The sequence below is a fragment of the Phasianus colchicus genome, chromosome Z, assembly GCF_987193195.1.
Source record: "Phasianus colchicus chromosome Z, bPhaCol1.hap1.1, whole genome shotgun sequence".
Taxonomy (NCBI): Eukaryota; Metazoa; Chordata; class Aves; order Galliformes; family Phasianidae; genus Phasianus; species Phasianus colchicus.
Genome location: NC_143476.1, coordinates 43,749,577 through 43,767,486, shown reverse-complemented (window position 1 = coordinate 43,767,486; position 17,910 = coordinate 43,749,577). Strand labels below are relative to the sequence as shown.

At 39.7% G+C, this 17,910-nt stretch overlaps 2 protein-coding genes across 6 annotated transcripts in view; both read left to right on the top strand.

Moving 5' to 3' along the window:
- Positions 1 to 4,352, top strand: part of LVRN (laeverin) — a 35,109-nt gene extending 30,757 nt beyond the window's left edge. The window contains exons 19-20 of the mRNA XM_031604799.2: positions 1,002 to 1,077; positions 2,506 to 4,352. Coding sequence (XP_031460659.2) covers positions 1,002 to 1,077; positions 2,506 to 2,652 — 223 coding nt within the window. The 3' untranslated portion in view covers positions 2,653 to 4,352. The remainder of the gene's footprint in view (positions 1 to 1,001; positions 1,078 to 2,505) is intronic.
- A 2,927-nt stretch (positions 4,353 to 7,279) lies between these two features.
- On the top strand, positions 7,280 to 17,607 carry ARL14EPL (ARF like GTPase 14 effector protein like). Of its 5 annotated transcripts, none has more exons than XM_090131311.1 (6): positions 7,280 to 8,251; positions 11,383 to 11,464; positions 12,015 to 12,166; positions 14,812 to 14,924; positions 15,914 to 16,053; positions 16,379 to 17,607. In XM_090131311.1, the coding sequence occupies exons 3-6, from the start codon at positions 12,037 to 12,039 to the stop codon at positions 16,599 to 16,601; spliced, it is 606 nt and encodes a 201-aa protein (XP_089987437.1). In that variant the 5' UTR covers positions 7,280 to 8,251; positions 11,383 to 11,464; positions 12,015 to 12,036; the 3' UTR covers positions 16,602 to 17,607. The 5 variants fall into 5 exon arrangements, with proteins under 5 accessions (XP_089987437.1, XP_089987435.1, XP_089987436.1 ...); XM_090131309.1 differs by lacking the exon at positions 7,280 to 8,251 and adding an exon at positions 8,258 to 8,508; XM_090131310.1 differs by lacking the exon at positions 7,280 to 8,251 and adding an exon at positions 8,258 to 8,508 and having other exon boundaries at positions 12,004 to 12,166.
- The last annotated feature ends 303 nt before the right edge of the window (positions 17,608 to 17,910 follow it).

The following is a 17,910-nucleotide window of genomic DNA, read 5'->3' as shown; positions in this document are numbered from 1 at the left end:
CATGCAAGTGCTCCTACTGAATCATGCTGTTCCTGTGGTCAACAGCATCTTGCTCTGTGCACTGGCCCTATAGGCAAATAGTTTCAGAAACAGTAAAAGCAGCTAATTGATGTTGGAAAACTGGAAGTCAGGAGGGTGACTGAGAGTTTTAAAAGTGAACAGACTTGAAGGAAAGTGCTGAAACAGAACAATTACCTCCATGCTGTGAGCATATCTTTGATCTTCACAGATGAAACTGACTTGAGTTTTTTCCATGTTTTTTATCCAGGTTGCCTGTAATATAGTGTGAAGTAGTATAGGCTTCCTGTGGGCAACTGGTGAATCTTTTTAGTTTTTGTTTGATGTTCAGCCAGACAGTTCCATAAGCAGGAGAAAAACACATTGCTTGGAAATCCCCTGAAAATAGAAAACCCATATAATCCAGAAATGGGTTCATCCAGTAGTGTTTCATAAGCACAGGTGTAAAATGCAAAAGTAAGGTCCTAACCTCTTTTCCAAAGGCAGCTCATACTCTCTTCGTAGAGATGGTGGATTGACACACACAGATTTTGAAGGGATTTGAGGACCACTAATACTATTAATTTCTATTTAAAGTCCTAATCCACCCAGCTTGGATGTTAGCTTTATACATTGTCCTCAGGACACTAACAGAAATGCCAAGATTTTAGAATTGATAGTTCTTATCATTTCTATATGGATTTGACTTTATGGGCTCATAAAAGTTATCTTTTTAAGTCAATTATTCATTATAGTTGAGAAAAAAAGAGCAGATTATATCAGGAATGAAAATGAGGGGCAATTGGTCTGTTTAATTCTGCTCAAATGTCTAAACTGAACTTTAATGGTACTCCCCCTTTTAATAGGCAGGGAGTATACAATTGAAAACTTCCACTTAATTGGTACTTCCAATGATTAATAAATAGTTGGAGTATTATTAAATGAGATGGAGTCTAGTATTTTTCTAACATGCTGATGGAAGGACCTTTATCTCAATTTTACAGGTATGGGAAGGAATTATTACATGCCATATTAAGAATCATGGGAAGATTTGTCAGTACAGATATACAGATCCAGGAGGTAAATGAGAAAAGAGAGTAGAGTTTCTAAATACAGCTTTAATTTTTTTTTTTTCCCTTAAAGAAATTCAGGTAATGTATTGCATAATATTATTAAACTTAAACTCAAAAAAAAATAATACCTCCTCATCTGAAAAATAAGTGTACTAATGGGCACCCACAGCTCTGCAGTCTATGCGTGTAGTTATTAAGCATGACATTAAAATGCTCCTTTGTGCAGGATGCATATTGTCCTGCTCTATGTGGTTGCAGCATAGGAGGTTGGTTGCCTGAACAGAAGGCCTACACATGTGGGGTGCTGAGCTCCTTTCTCTTTGGCTTCATATCAGCCCAGATAAGTCCATGGACAATAGATTCTATTTGGGCTCCTGCTCATCTGGAAAAACCGAGTGGATTGGTTTGGGGATTCCTGCTGAAGGGTGGAAGTCTGTGGCAGGTGGCTATAACCTCTCTTTGGTTTATTCACCACAGTAAGACTTCCAAATGTTAGTGCCTGTGACAAATGCATAACTATCACTGCTTGTTTCACTCCCTTTTCTTGTTTCTTCCAGTTCAAGTCTCCCCAGATTATTTCAAAAAATATTCTTTATCTTCTCTCTGAGCTGCTGCTCAGCTTTTGTGCTGTCTCTATATCACATAGATCTCTAGGTAGTATCTGCCCAATATCTGTCATTGTAGGAAAAAAATTATTCCCCTTTTAAGTCATTGATAGATGCATCAGCAAATAACAGAATGGATGGTTAATGAAGAAAACAATTCAGAGACCTAGCTTCTAAAATAAAATAAATCTCTCTCGGACATGCATAAAGTAGAAGCTTTTCATCTTTTATTCTTCAGGAAAAAAATTTTGCTTCCTGTGATGGCAAAAGCAGTAGTCCTGTGTCAGCCTTCCAGTTAGCTTTCAGATTGTAACAGAGTCCCAGTATTATCATTTCTGCTTCATTTTCCTCTTTAAAGTCTATCATCTGTAGAGATGACCTTCCTCATTATGCCCACAAGAAAGTTAATAAAAGGTTGTTGGACATCTGTCTCATTCCTCACATTGTACATTCCTCCACACTATCTATGTATGTTTCTTTGCTGTTCTTCAGTCCTCTCTTGTCTTCTGCTCTTTAGATTGATGGGAGAAACTTCTTGCTCTGTAACTGTAGAGAAGGCAGCACAAAAGGATTCTGCTACCCAACTAGTCCTAGACATTGTGTGGTATCACTAATACTAATGAAGCTGGCTATAATTTGAAGATTTTTACAGAGATGATGGTGAAAGGGCACATTCCTGGTGTGTAAGGAGCTTTCCTGTCCAGCACAAATCACTATGCTTGCTCCCATCCACTCTTTTTATATACTTCTCTATAAAACATCTATCGGATACACAGCTGTTTCCTCAACCTGAAATTGCATCGACTAACCTCATACATTTATTTATTCAGTTGCAGGTTTTCTATAATAATACACTCGAAGTGGATGAGAGAGAAACTGCTACTCTACTACTGCAGACTGCAAAAACTGAAAATGTGGAAAGGAAAAAACTTCTAACTAGAGTTGCTGATTGGCTAGGTAAAAATATAGCTGACTGACTAGGGAAAATAATTGCCAGTATATTTTAGAGTTTGATTCAGTAGCACACTGATATTTTAAGATGTAATTAAAGATAGAACAAATCTTTATGATGTCTGAGATTATCTTCCCAACTGGAAATTCAGCTGAATCAATTCAAAAAGAAAATTAAAATTCTGATTTCAGATCAGAAATAAGATATATGCAGGTTGTGCTGAAAGTAATTCCTCACATTTAGTACAATGGAAACTACAGGAAATACAAAGAGCACCTCAACACCATTTGATAGAGCAAATTCTCAGCTACAAAACATTATCTTTCAACCTAGTCACTACATTAGCTGTGCGTTCTTGCCAGTGACGAACAAAAGGAAGCATTCATAAAAATCTGTACTGGCAGAGGAGACCAACTGTTTCACAGCTGCTATTATGGTGTCATTGCTAGGAAAATGTTGCCCACACAGTCTGTCTTTCATCAGCCCAAATGGATGTGGGTGCAATAATACAGTCCAGCTAAGACTGGCAATGTTATCCAAGATCTTCAAACAGGCATGGGGCCTGGCATTATTGTATTGGAAGAGAAAAGTTGTCTTCTTCTCTGGCCTCCCTCTGTAAGTTCAAGCCTTCAGCTTAGGTGGCACTGCAGTATAGAGGTCAGAATTGATGGTTTGTATGGTTTCCAGGAAATCCAGAAGGATCACCCCTTTCCTATCCCACAAGACAATTCACATCACTTTACCTACTGAGGACTGCATCTTGAACTTTCTCTTAGATTGCAAATTCACATTTCCCCACTCCATGGACTGCTGTTTTGACTCCAGCTTGTAGCAGTCACAGTACATCTTGTCAATGGTAATGATGCGACTCAGAAAACTGTCACCTTTAGCTTTGTTTTGGGGTATTACAACATTACCACCATGATTTCCAAAGCATTGGAGCCAATATTAAGCCTTGTTCACAGTTTCCTGGTCATAATCTGCTCATTTGCATGGATGAGCTGGCTAAGACGCTCTTCATTTTTTGTGGTGTGACTGTTCTGCATGCCCATTTGGAACATGGCTTGTCTTTCACATCACTGTCAACACTGCTGGCATGTGCCATCCAGCACCTTATTGTGCTGACATACACTGTTTGATCTCTGTAAGGGTTCAACATCAATGAATGTCAGTGGGTGCAATTTTTTCCTCACAGAAGAATTCATTGACACACTCTTCATATACACTTCTGTGTCAGATGCCATTCTGTCAGACTGCCCCTCTGCTGCCATTAGTCACACAGGAGCAACATGGAATGAGATATTGAAGGGAAGGGTCAGCCTCTACTGCCATGCCACCAACATCCATCTCTGACAATGTGGGCCAACATAATAAAACAAGAGGCGTTATTTTCAGAGCAGTGCTCATATATTTTCATATTACATCTAGATTTACTTCCTACTGAATAAGGTGTTCATAGGGATATGTTGCTAGTGATACCATAATGTACAGATGCAGTCCTAAATTCTTTTTTATGTTTTTCCCTGAACCTCAGAAGAAAGGGTATGGTTCAAGTTTTTGGCAAAAGCCATGATAAAGTGGGAAAAATTTTATATTCTATTTTGCTTCTGATCTACACTGTGGCCTTGGGCAGGTCATTTAATCTGTCACTCCATTTCTGTTTGTAAAGTGGATGAGGGATAATAAATGCAGTGAAACATAAGCTCATGAATGAATTCAGATCTGTGGAACGAACTAAAGAAACATCAAATTTTAATTATAATAAAAAATGCTTTATTATTAAAACTTTATTTTTCCTTCTGTAAAGGTTTGTACTTAATATGTCTACATTTACATTTATGTTTTATTAGGAATGTGCTTTTGAAGATACCCTCCCAGCTGTCTCTATTACCATGCATTAATCCCTAGGACAGTCTAGGGGGATCTGTGAACTGGACTATTTTTAAAGGAATTAAACCAGGAGATGATGAGCTCTTGGTATTCTGCTAATGGACTCCATAATTTGGTGGTCATTTTGTCCATGCCACTAAGATGCAACTAGCTTAACTAAACTCAGAAACATCACCAAGCATTTCCGTTCTTACTGCAAAGATCTGCCAGCTAATATAGATCTCGCTTACACAGTGTTTCAGGGGGAATGGACAGACAAAATTTAGGCCTCCAGAGAATCAGAGTCAGCAAAATATATTTGCTTTTATATGGTGTCCTCAGTTCATGCAATTTATTTCTTTGTATGGTAATAATAATATGACAAAGCTATCTGTACTGGTGCTCTGGTTATCTTAGCAAACAGGGTTGTGTGGGAATTTAAGAGACCCAATATTTTCAATACCACACTGAGGAGAAAGGAATGAAAAACCAGCCTTACTGTCATAAAGACATTTCCTCTGTTTACAGGCTAACTACATGTAAGGTAAATACTGCCATATTAGCTGCAATGAATCTTCTGTTCTCCACTGGTGCAAAAAAACCCCCTGTAGTTATTGTGAGGATACCTGAGAATCCCAGGGAGAATTAACAAGTGGTACAGCCAGGTTTGTGCTGAAAACATTTCACTTCTTAAACAAGCTGAGTGCAATCTTGAGGGATTTCGTTAAGCTGATTCAGACAGCAGAGCTAGGCTACGATGAGCTAGAGAAGTTTTACCTCAGTGTTTCCCTGTAGTCAATCAACAGGTTTACATGATTAGTCAGTAAAGGGGCTAAACAAAAATGAGAAAGTTTTTACTGCAAGATTTACAGACTAAAGCTTCTGTAAAAAAAAAAAAAAAAAATTAGCCTGTAAAGCTTTTATGTTCAAAGCATTTCCTTTTAACCAGGAGTAAACTCATCCTTTCCAACCATTCTTCCATTGCCTTATTATTTTCTTCAGGTCTTTTTCTTCTTTCTACTGAACAAAAATACAAATTAAAAAAGCTGATGTGTAAAGAAAGATTAAACAATTTTAAATAATTATACACAAAGAGTGGTCAGTGACTGGACATCACTGACAGAGGTCAGTACTGGGACAAATGCTCCTCAGAATCTTCATCAATGACATTGACAATAGGATTCAGTGCACCTCAGTAAGTTTGCAGATGTCACCAGGCTATGTGGTGGAATTGACACGCCTGAGGGTTGTCATTGATAGGAAAAAAAAATGATGTTGGGAAAAACCTTATTTCTGGCTCAACTACTGCTCTCTGCTCTGAGAGAACGTAAGTCAAAAACTCAGCTTGTTCTGCCTTTACAGCATGCACACATGACCAACCAGGAGATCTGGGAAAGTTGATAATGATGGGGAAGAAACTGCATGGTGGAAGGAGTAAGGAGCCTGAGAGAGTAGCTGAGAGGAGAGGATGAAAAAAGATGAGAAGATCGTGGGTCCAAAGAGAAAATAGTATGATGAAGCTGCAGTAAGGTCCAAGGGAAATGAGGAAAATGGGGTAAAAATTGAAATGTTCAGTCTCTACCTTGTGTGCTATGGTTTCTTACCCTAAAGTAACTCAACTTGAGGTATTTCAAAGGACTAAGTTGTATTCTCTGTTGTTCATCTAGACCCTGGTCAATAATACCAACCGATCTGTCCCCAGTTGAGCATGGGTCACCCATATCTCCTCAGCAGTGTCCCTCATCTGGCTTCAGCTGCCCACAGGCTGCAGTTCCCTCACAGGCATCCTTCCTCCAGCATAAGTACCTCTTCCCAAGTGCACATCTCCAGCTTTGTTCCTGAAATCTTCTGTGTGTCTCCTCTGGTTCATTTTCTCTATTTTCTTCTACCCTTTGTGACTGCCACTGCTTCTTAAATAGGTTTCAGTAGTGGTGCCACATACACCTCTGACTGGCTGTAATTTTGTGTGATTAGCTGTTTTCACCCATTTCTGAGCCGTCTGTTTACATCTGTTAGGAGAGAGGGCAGTTCCTGGCCAGCCAGCCATCGCACTACCTAAATCCTGGTGGTTCTGACCAGTACAGTGTCAAAGTTTTCAGTGCAGCCATCACTGCCAGCTCCCGACTGCACACAGCATCCAGCTTTCCTTTTGTCAGGCCTTGTACTAAGAAATTCTGTATTGCTGCTTGGGCCCCTGATGCAAATATTCTCTCCCCACTTACTTCTTCATCACTATGAGTCAAGCTGCTCTGGGTAGGAAAAAGATCTAAACAGCCATTTAAGAGTGCAAGCCCTCTTCTCCTCTAAGCCACCCGGTGTTTCCGTCCCACTGCCAAGTTCAGGTTCATGCCTCTTCCTCCCTGGCACTGCAAGAAGTTCTTGGGGCAGATGAGAAGAAAGCAGCCAGCTGTGGAGCATGAGTGGTGGAAAAACAATCCCCACACTACCTGGCTACTTACTGCTCACAGACATGTCAGGAGGACTGGCCTGATCACACTGGGATTGTTCTAAGTCCCAGAAAGCATGGGTACAGTGTGAATAAAGGAGACAGGATCTAGTAAACAGTGATGTAGCCTCACCACAGTCCCATTATATAGGGTCTCATATTTGTCAAAAAGAGCTGCCACCTCCACATTCCTTGATGTGAAAGTGTATGGGCTTCTCTGGAGCAGGAAAAACAGGCTTTTATCCTTTGGTGCCATTTTCTGTTTTTTTTTTTGTGTGTTTTTTTTTTTTTTTTTTTTTTAACATGACGTTCTCTGGGTGAAAGACCTGAAAGGATACAGTGGGCTGAACTTGTACAGCTGCCATATGCCCACCTTGATACGGTATCACTACTTCTGCTCAATGGGACTGGGGAAGAAAACTGTGAAGAGGAAAGGGACCTGGGAGTGTTAGTTGATGCCCAGCTGAACATGAGTTGACAGTGTGCCCAGGTGGCCAAAAGGGCCGGCACCGTCCTGGCCTGCATTAGAAATAGTGTGGCCAGCAGGAGCAGGGAGGTGATCATCCCCCTGTACTCAGCACTGGTGAGGCCACACCTCGAATATTGTGTTCAGTTTTGGGACCCTCACTACAAAAAAGACATTGAGGCCCTAGAGCGTGTCCAGAGAAGGGCAACTAAACTGGTGAGGGGTCTGGAGCACAAGTCCTATGAGGGGCGGCTGAGGGAGCTGGGATTGTTTAGTTTGGAGAAGAGGAGACTCAGGGGAGACCTCATTGCACTCTACAACTTCCTGAAGGGAGGTTGTGGCGTAGAGGGGTTTGGCCTCTTCTCCCAGGCAACGAACAGGACCCGGGGAAGTGGCTGCAAGTTGTACCAGAAGAGGTTTAGGTTAGACTTAAGATAGAACTTCTTCTCTCAGAGAGTGGTCAGGCACTGGAATGGCCTGCCAAGGGAGGTGGTGGAGTCGCCATCTCTGGCAGTGTTCAAGAGGCGAGGAGCTGCGAGATATGGTTTAGTAGCTTGTGGTAGCAGTGGCAGTGTGAAGACAGTTGGACTAGGTGATCTTATAGGTCATTTCCAACCTTGTGATTCTATGATTCTATGAAGTGAAAAATCTCACAGGTTGTGACAAAGGTAGGGAGAAAACTGATAGTTACCGTCACGAGCAAAACAGGAAGATGAGTATAATTCACTGCCAACTAAAAACAGAGGAAAAGGCTGAGAATCTAAACTGAAGCAACCCCCTGCTCCCTCCCAGGCTGAACTCCTCCTCAGACAAGACGGAGTGATGGGGAAAAGAGGCTCAGAGGTCAGTCTGTGCAGGTTTCCTTTCACTGCACCTTCCTCACGCTCTTCCTGCTCTTGTGTAAGACCTCTCAGCACCCTGCAGCACTTCAAGTAATACCCACTGGCTTTTCTTCAGCACTGCTTCCCAGAGGTAGCACATGCCTGGCTGTGGTGGTTGGCCATGGCCTGCCATGAGGCTGTAGCTGTCAGTTGGAGCAGTTGGCAGCCATGACAGGTCTCCCATGGTGCATCAGACCAGCCTTTCACAACCTCTTCTTGGTAACATTTTAGCCAGTATAGTTGTCTCCTGGGCCTTCCTACACGTCTTTTCTGTCATATGTTCTACCCTCTCAATGACTGTTGCTAATTTTGACATCCAGAAATGAGAAAAAAGATAGAAAACCCTGACAAGGGGTGTGGGTGGTGCAGCTGGAGAGAAGAAACATCGTTTTTCAGTCATAACAATGAGCCTGTGGTGATCTTTCCTGCCTTTTTCCTCTAAACATGATCATCTGTGTTACATTTTAACAATGAAACCACTAAGCACCAAGGAAACTATTTATCAACGGATTAGGTCCTCACAAGCTCATTTTTAACACAGGGAAATGTGATTTCTTCTTCTCAGCTTTTGTGTTAGCTGCAAGATGCAGATGCACTAAGGTGCATGAGGAGTACTGCCCCAGGAAGTATCCAGCCTAATCTGCTGCTGTTCTTCCAAAAAAATGACCAGCAGCAATGTGTTTCCAATTGGATGCAACTCTTTTATTTATTTATTGGAATTTAGTGGTGGAGGAAATTTGTGCTAGGGAAAGCTCACTGAAATTATTAGTTCAATATGCCTGCAGAATAAAACGTGTGCAATAGCGTCAGTCTGAAATGCTTGAATAATGCTCCTGTATTTTGAGAGATGAAAGAGAAATCTGGAATTATGTCAGGCATGAAGTTTATATTGCAGCTCTCACTGAAGCACAGAAAGAAGTTGCACAGGTTGTTTTTTTTTTTTTGTTTTTGTTTTGTTTTGTTTTTTTTTTTAGATCTGTGACCAAGAGTGCTGGCAACATGATGATGCTTCATTTGTTGCTAAGCAGTGCTTGCTCACAGTCATAGACTTCTCTGTTTATCATGCTTCCACACCAGCAAGGAGGCTGGTAGAGCACCAGAGGCTGGGAAGGAACACAGTTGGCCCCAGATAACCAAAGAGATGTCCCCTACCATATGAGGCTGTGCTCAGCAATAAAAGCCTTGGGGCAAAGGAGGAAGTGGGTCCTGCTTTCCTGGAAGTACCTGGCCATTCGCCCTCTGTTGGGAAAAAAGTGAATAAATTGCTTGTTTTACTTTGCTTGCACACAAGGCTTTTGGTTTCCTAGTAACCTGTTTTTATCAACCCATGACATTTCTCACTTTTGCCTAACAGATTCTCTCCCCCATCCTACTGTGAACAGAGCGAGTGAGTGGCTGTGTGGTGCTGAGGTGCCAGCCACAGCTAAAACACAACACTAAGCTTTTAAGTAGATGCTTGTGTATGCTGTCACTGTTATAGCCCCGACCATCTTGCACAGGTCATGGGTCCCCAGTGAAGTGAGCTGAGCAAGTGACAGCATATATGGAAGATCTTGTAACACAGAAGATTAGTGTCATCCATTAGCTGCAGGGAAAGGTTATACAAAGAACAAATATGTTGCAAAGCAAACAACTGGATAATGGCCAGAAAGCTTATAAGCAGTTACATACATCTTGATGTTTCTAACTTCGTCTACTTTTCTTCTCTTTCTCTCCTAATGTTCCTTTCTTCCAATTTCTCCCTTTCTTTTTCTTTCTCCCTTTCTTTCTCTCCTTCTTCCTTTCTTTCTTTTTTTCCCCTTCTTTCTCTCTTGCTTTCATCATTGTGAGATTTTCCACCAGCATCAATCTTTTAAAATGTCACCAACAGTTTGAATTTATGTACATAACCTCTTGGCCTAACTCACTCAGTATAAACTATTCTGACTGGATTTCAGGCTGATAGTTAATAGTTAAAACAGGAATCATAATTAATTCATAAAGTTCAGCAAAAGTTCAGGAATTGGTACATAAGTATTAATAAATGCAAAGAGACCAAACTGAAGAAAATGAGATATTAAGCATCAGGTCATTTAATAATGTGGTTTTTTTTGGTTTTGTTTTTGGTTATAGGGTTATGAATACCTGTTTCCTGCATTATATAAGGTATAGAAGAATCTGAATACTGGAAAATGTGTAGGAGAATAAAACAAGTTATAGTTTTTTGTTTGTTTCATGCTGTTATAGGAATACCTTGGAGAGTTTATTTTTTCCCCCTGAGGGATTTCTATTTTATTTTTCATGATAAGGAAAACAGCATGTAAACAAATCAAATTTATGTGTAGCAGCCTTTAAATCACCTAGCTAAGATTTGTTGCTAGAATGTTACATCAAATTTTGGTTTTAACAGTATTTGGAGTGAAAAAAAATAAAACAGTAAATTAATAAATTCACTTGCCCTTAGACTGGTTAGTGAAATGATCAGAAAGTGGATGGATATAGCTAATGTAGTTGAAAAGACATTCTGAACTATTTGTCTAAGCAGAACAGGAGAGTTTATGAGACTTGACAGCTTTGTATGTTCTTTAGGGTTTGACTGTGTTATAGGGAAGAGTAATGGTAACCAGCAAAGCATGTACCACACTGAGAGTTGGCATCTGGAGGTAACAGGTGGAGCCTCAATTTTCTCCCCTGGTAAAACGAACAATACTAAAGGACAGCAAGCTGAACTGGGAGACTTTGATGTCACTGTAGCTATTAGGCAACATATTTATTTGCTGACTTTTGCCTGTTGGAGATGTTACAAAATTACATTTCACTTCTTCTTTGCTCTAGAAAAATCTTAATTTTTTGTAAAATGCTACAGTAACTACAATTTTTGTCATTTACTTATTCCCGACCTCCCTTTAAAAAAAAAAAAAAAGAAAAGCTTATGCTTTTACTCACATATGACAAGTGGAAGGTAATGCATGAGGACTCTTGTCCTGATTGACTTATAGGTTGTTAATTTCCACTTTTTTTTTGACAAGTACTATTTAAAAGATAGTTACCTGGCACGATCTTCAACCTGCTTCTCTGGGGAGTGTTATTTTGATTATTTGTCTTCTGTTTCAGTCACTGTGGGACTAACGTCATACTCTTACAATCAGAGGAATTATACAGCAAGAAACCCACACTGTGCCAGCCTCTTTCTCAGGTAAGTACAATATTAAATTCTTAGTAACTTCATTTATCTTTTGCTCTCTGCTCTGATCTGAACATATCCCTTTCAGAACTCTAGGTATTTGGAAGGTGATTCCAGCAGACCTATTCTGCCTATGCAGGACAATCAGATGATTGTCTCTTAGAATTCAGCTACAGGATTCCTCAGTTCAAGGGAGGCAGAAAGACTCTTTGATTGAAAGGGAAAACTCATGAGGATTTGATTTATTTTATTGGGAAAGAGTGAGATGTGCTGTCTGGACTCTGCTCACAGGACGGACCATTACTCTCTCACCACACTTATGAGTTTTTCAGGAAACTTGCTGAGCTGGAAGAGATGAAGCCTATTTCTTTATCTTGTCTGTGTTTTCTTGCTCAACTAAAGGCCATCTTCTGAACATAGATACTCAAATGGGGCTATAAGAGAAGGCAGGCACTATTTAATAAGTGGCATTTCCACATCTTGACAGATCAGCCCATAATTAATTCTAAGGAATATGAATCTATTCACCTTCTTAATTAAGCTGTCACCAGATTTTCTACAGAGGTTTCAAGATGCATGTGTGAATGTTCAACAACATCTGTGGAGAACTACATTATGAGAAAGATGTGACAACTGAAATGTCTCAGTCTAATCCAGGAGTGAACATATGCAGCTTGAAAACAATGTACAATCACTCTGGCAAACTCTGCAGGGGTACGTACAAGCTTTAGGCTGTTGAGATCAAGCAGCCTGGAGTATCTGAATGATGGTCAACACATTTCACTAGCTGAAATATTTGGACAGTGCGAGGATCATAAATAGGAATACTGAATTCTTGAAAGAGCAATACAGGAAAACATTTCTCTTATGAAAATCCTAAACAGACCCAGTTCCTTCCAAATCCCGACATCTTCTGAAACTGTTCCCTGAATAAAAAACATCTGTCACTTGGATAAGGCCAAGTCTCTTTTAATATAATGCAGACTCTGATTTTCCTCTTCCCCTAATTTGCTTTTAAAAGCTTTGCTTTTCACTGTGCAAAGGGTCTATGCTGCAATTGCTGTGTCTTAGCCATAAGCTTTAGTCACAGCAGTGCTTTGAGATATGGATGGTCACTTTCAGGAAGATTTAGCTATATTTAAAAGGTGTAGAGGAGCAGAGATTCTGTGGGAGGAAGAGTGCAACTGATGGCTGTCCTCTAAAGACATATTAATATGAAATATTAATGGTAATTACTAGCTTTTAATGCATTGCCCCTGGATTATCATTGCAGCTAGACACAGCAGACCAAAAGCTCACTTATATTAGATGGATAAACACTCTATCAGGTAAAATCATCCTTTCCTTTGGATAATTAAGTTGTGCAGACTTTAAAGTGGATGTCTCAGAGTTTCCCTCTTTTCCTTATCCCCTTCTGGACATGATCTGGAAGAAAAATCAGTCTACAAGTATATGGATCTTACATAGTTTCCTAGTCCCACTCTGCTTCATTTTTTAATATCTTTCCTGGAGGTTAAATTTTAAAACTTCCCATTTATAACATGTACAGTGACAGAAATATACTACATTTTCTATGCAGAATATTTTCACTGAGGAGATGCAAGAGTATTTGAAATATGTTGTTTGGAAAATGATGCTGGCTTTTTCTTTTTCTGTCAAGATTTTAAATATGCTTTTGATATTGGATGTTTGGCTCCAGATAACTGCTAGGACTGCTTCCAAAGAGGTTGAATATTTATGACACAAAAGGACACTGTGAATTCTGTGTGCTTACATTGGTATGTGCTGATGGCTATACTTCTCCTGACCCCTGCACACTGTAATTTAACAGGCAAAGATGACATTCATACATACTGATAAAGTGTTGGATGCATGACTGGAGAGGAGATGCAGGAAGCAAATCTGTACTGGGAGTCGAAGCTGAGTGCATTTGGAAAGCAGTATTAACCTCCTGTGAATATCTTTCTTGTTTTATATGTGGATCTCTAGCAAAAAATAACAGAGAAGCAGGCTCCCCCAGATAGCAAATGATGATCTCCCATTTATAGCTTTAGCTGTCTAATCCTAAAAAGATATCTGAGTCCCAGGGCTAAAACTTGTTCCAGAGCACCCTGTTGTGAGGTGTCATTCTTCACATCACTGGAGAGGAGAAAGGGAAACTCTAACTGGAACTAAGCGCTGGTGTTTTAGCTTTTTAAAAAAAATAAAACAAACTTCCCTCCTGCTACTACAGTGTCAGTTCTTTCTCATTGCTAACCTTGCTTTTGTTGCAGAGAGGAACTAAATGCCTAAACTCTTCTCTTGCTTTTCTCAGAGATGTACTGACCCTCCAGCGATGGAGGGATAAAGATCTTCTCTGAGGCAGGGTTTGGGCAACAATCTTTATGCGAAAGGTAACCAGGCAGAGATCACTGCAGTACTTTTCAGTGGGAGTGACTGGGTAACACCTAAGGAAGGCTTTCAAGAACACCAAAACAAAGCTGATGCTGTTTGGCATTAATGTTAAAGGCACTGAGCTGTTTACGTTGTATTACATTTTAAGTAAGAGTCTTCACAAACGGAGTAAAAAGAAGTAGTTGTTATCTATCCTGAACAGCTGCCACCACCATTTCTTTGTGAGAGAGAGGAGTTGGTTGGTGTTTGGAAAAAAGATCCACAGAACCCATAGACCTCATGAGTGCTTTGATAGCAGAGTGAGGCACTTTTTTTCTATTTCATCTAAAAGCTGCACATTGTATTTCTAAACAAAATCTCTCACAAAACTAAGGGCTGAGAATAAAGAGCAGGAAATTTTCTTCTAGTAATTTGGCTTTAGGCTGAAAACCACTGTTTTCCTGTGCTGTAACCTGCTGGCCGCCTCACCTTGGGAGCCTAGCAGGAGGAACTGCTGCTAGCACAACAGTGTCACCTGCTGGCAAGCGAAGTGACAACTCATGCGTGCTGTTGTCTTCACTGAATGCCAGACTGCTTATATGCTTCATTGTGAGAATAATGCTCTTCACGTTTACATTAAAGTGTCAACGCTGTGACGTGGTATCAGCAATAGAGTCAAAGATGATGAAATTTCTTTGAATTAACAGTTGTGTTACTCAAACATACGAGATTTTCTGAATTTTATTTAATGATTAAAAACAAAGTAGCTTGGGTGATTCAGCCTTTGTTTTTTGTATTAGGTGTATCATTGTAATGCAATTTTAAAATCAAGCCTGATACTGAGCCACAATTTGTTCTGCATTTGATATTGGTGAAGAACACACAAAATTCTGCTGTGGATATCACTTACTGCCCTCAAAAACTTCACTTACAGGCCAGTAATCTCACACTTTTGTGTGTGTCTAACATGCATGTATTTCATAAAGGCGACATGAATGAGCACATGGAAGAAAATGAAAAGAATAGCAGCACTGCCCAGAAAACATCTGCAGAAGAATCTGTCTGTCCTGCTGCAGACAAAACGACAGCAGAACAACTGGTATGACTTCTCCAGTACTGTTTTATTGCCAAGATCCTTACCATCTGCCTTCAATTTATTCAATAATTATAAAAGCTAAAAGCTGGAGTCAATAAGAAAATACCACTAATAACAACTGTAAAATAGTTGAGTTTGCAGTGCAGTAATTTAGAGGGCTAAGCACTTCCAAGCTCTAATGAAATAGAGAGGAAATGAAGTATTCTTAGAGAGAGGGCTATCTCCACAGGTTATTATATTTCCAACTTGAAATTGCATTATTTATGATCACAGACAGCAATGATGCTGAAGTATATTTTCTGCACCAAAAATTTACCCCAACTTCAAAGGAGAAATGTTTGAATAATGTAGGAGACAGCCCAATACATTTCTATGAGACTTCAACAGAAAATACACAGCAGTGATATCTCTCTATGTTTCTCAGAAGCTGTGTGTCTCTATTAAAGATGTTTAGTTTAGCTTCTTCAATTTTATTCATGCTTTTCTCTTAGACATCAGGTACCTACTGCTCCCTTCCTGCACTAGCTGATCCTCCAGATATTTCCCTTGCCCTCAGCCTGCTAAGACAAAGCATATCTATATGTACCTTAGGGAAAAGTGAAGATAAGGGCTAATCTAGTCAATATGTTTATAATTATACATATTTTTTAATATTATGGATAAACTGAAGAAAAAAGTACATGATTTCTGCCTCCCCAAGACGAATTTCAAACCATGCTACTGTATCAGAGTAAGAATCTATACGCAGAGTCCTATTAGGTTTCACATCCTATCAAGGCAATAGTCAATTAACAGCTACACAAACAAATAGTCCTAAAACCATGATCTTAGTTTTATGTATAGAGCTTTGTCTTGTCTTCCTACCTGTGTTAAGTTAGCAAAGATACTAATCTTAATGCCATCTGGAAGCCAGTGAGGGTGTTTGGTAGCTAATAAGTCCTTGCTCTAGTTACAAAAATTATAACCTTGCTCTTCTCTTTTTTTTTTTTTAGCAAAAAGTTAAGAAGGAATTAAAACACTTAGTTTTTCAAAATCCAGGACCTCAGGTAGCTAACTTCAATCCTGAAACTAGAGAGCAGAGAAAAAAAGCACGCATGTCACAGACGAAACAAGACTGTTTTAATAAACCCAAGTAAGATGTGTTCATTTATTACAAATTTTGCTTTTAAAAATGGTTTTAATGCAGTTTACTGAATATAAATGGAGTGAATAAGAGCATTAATATTTTTCAGAGATTTCTTATTACATATGAAAGGTGCACAGGGAAAATAAACTTTTTCTGTGTGACTTAGAATTTCCTATTTCAATTAGGATCTAACACTGTTATTTTGCCTGAGCTGCAAGGGTGTTGAAAAGGAAATATTTGTTCTTGGACAGGTGTTTTCCACATTTACTGGGTTTAGGCTTTAAAAATGTCAAAGCACTCTCCGAGAATCACTGTTTCTTTGCTCTTCTAGAACTCTGAATAAGTATGACAGGCACGGCCGGCTGCTTGGAAGTAACATTGATTTATGCGACTGTCTGGACAAGAACTGCCTGGGCTGCTTCTATCCTTGCCCCAAATGCAACTCAAATAAGTGTGGACCAGAATGTCGCTGCAATAGGAAATGGGTTTATGATACAATTGAGACTGAAGATGGGAATGTGATCAATGCTTTCCCTTTTCATACTGATCCCTGATTTTGTTCCAATAGGTTTGTAGCTGAGTAAAGTTACTCTTTCTTCATGTTTTATTATAGTGAAACTCCGCTTTTTTTATTATGAAATGTCTGTCAGAGTTGTTTGCACTTCTTTCTTGATGTCTACTCAGCACACTTTAACATTTCATGTTAAGTAAAATTGTACTGAGGCTCTCAACTCTGACTCAGGCACATTTTGCAGTGGAGGGGTGATGTCACTGCTGTATAATCAATGAAAATTACATAAAAGAATATTATATAATTTAATAATATTGAGATGCTATAATAATGAAATAAGCAAGAGAGTTAGGCACAGTGAGACAAAGAGAATAAATAGGAGGCTTACCCGTGTTGTAGGCTCGCTCAGGAAACTCCAGTGGAGCGGATCTTCCAAAGAGAGAGAGAGATCCTTCCCCACTGGTAGTCAGCTCTTAAATGGGTCTAGCAGAGGTGGAGCCAGGCTCCACCCCTTCCTGCAGCACAGGTGAATTGCTTTCACCTGTGCTCCCAGGGCTGACTCATTGCTCGCCTCAGGTGATTAATCAGAGGTTCAGGCCGTGACTCAGCAGTTCCCATACAACTGCACAGGAGGCTTCCTGAACTAGGGTAGACCAAAGAGCAAATCCCCTCCCTGCCTACCTCATCTGCCCAAGTGCCTGTAGAAGGGTTGATGTCATAGGTGACTCCCCTTTGTGGGGAACTGAGGGCCCAATTTGCCAGCCAAACCTCACCCATAAGTAAGTCCACTCCCTCCCTGGGGCCCAGTCTAGTGAAGATATCATCTGTTAGCCTCTTGCCTAAAAACTGATTAAATTTATCTTCCTGTTTATTTCTCTTGCCTAGTGTTTTTGCCTAAATTTTTTTGTGAAGGTAAAGATGTTTTTGCCTCTACTAACTTCATATATGGTTGGGGGTCCTTTTGATTTGAGATCCTTTTGATTCCAAAGACTCCACTGAGCATGTTCTGCTAGGTACAAACTTGAAAACTCAGATAATTAAAGATAGCTATGTGCAAAACCTTGTTGTTTGTCTTCATTTCACTCTACTAGATTTTAAGCTAATCAGTTAGATGCTGAAGACAAGCACTACTGAACAATTTGTCTATAGTTTTAGAGAAGAAGTTTTCACTGCTAAAAAAGGATTAAAAAAATAAAAAATAAATGATCCCCCTAAAATCAGCAGGCCTTGTATATATATAGCTCAAACTGGCCACAAAAAAGCCAAGCCACTAAATGCTAAGACTTTTAGGATATGACAGTGCATTAAAGTGAAAGAATACCTAAGGCTTTATCAAATGAATCAGATGGGAG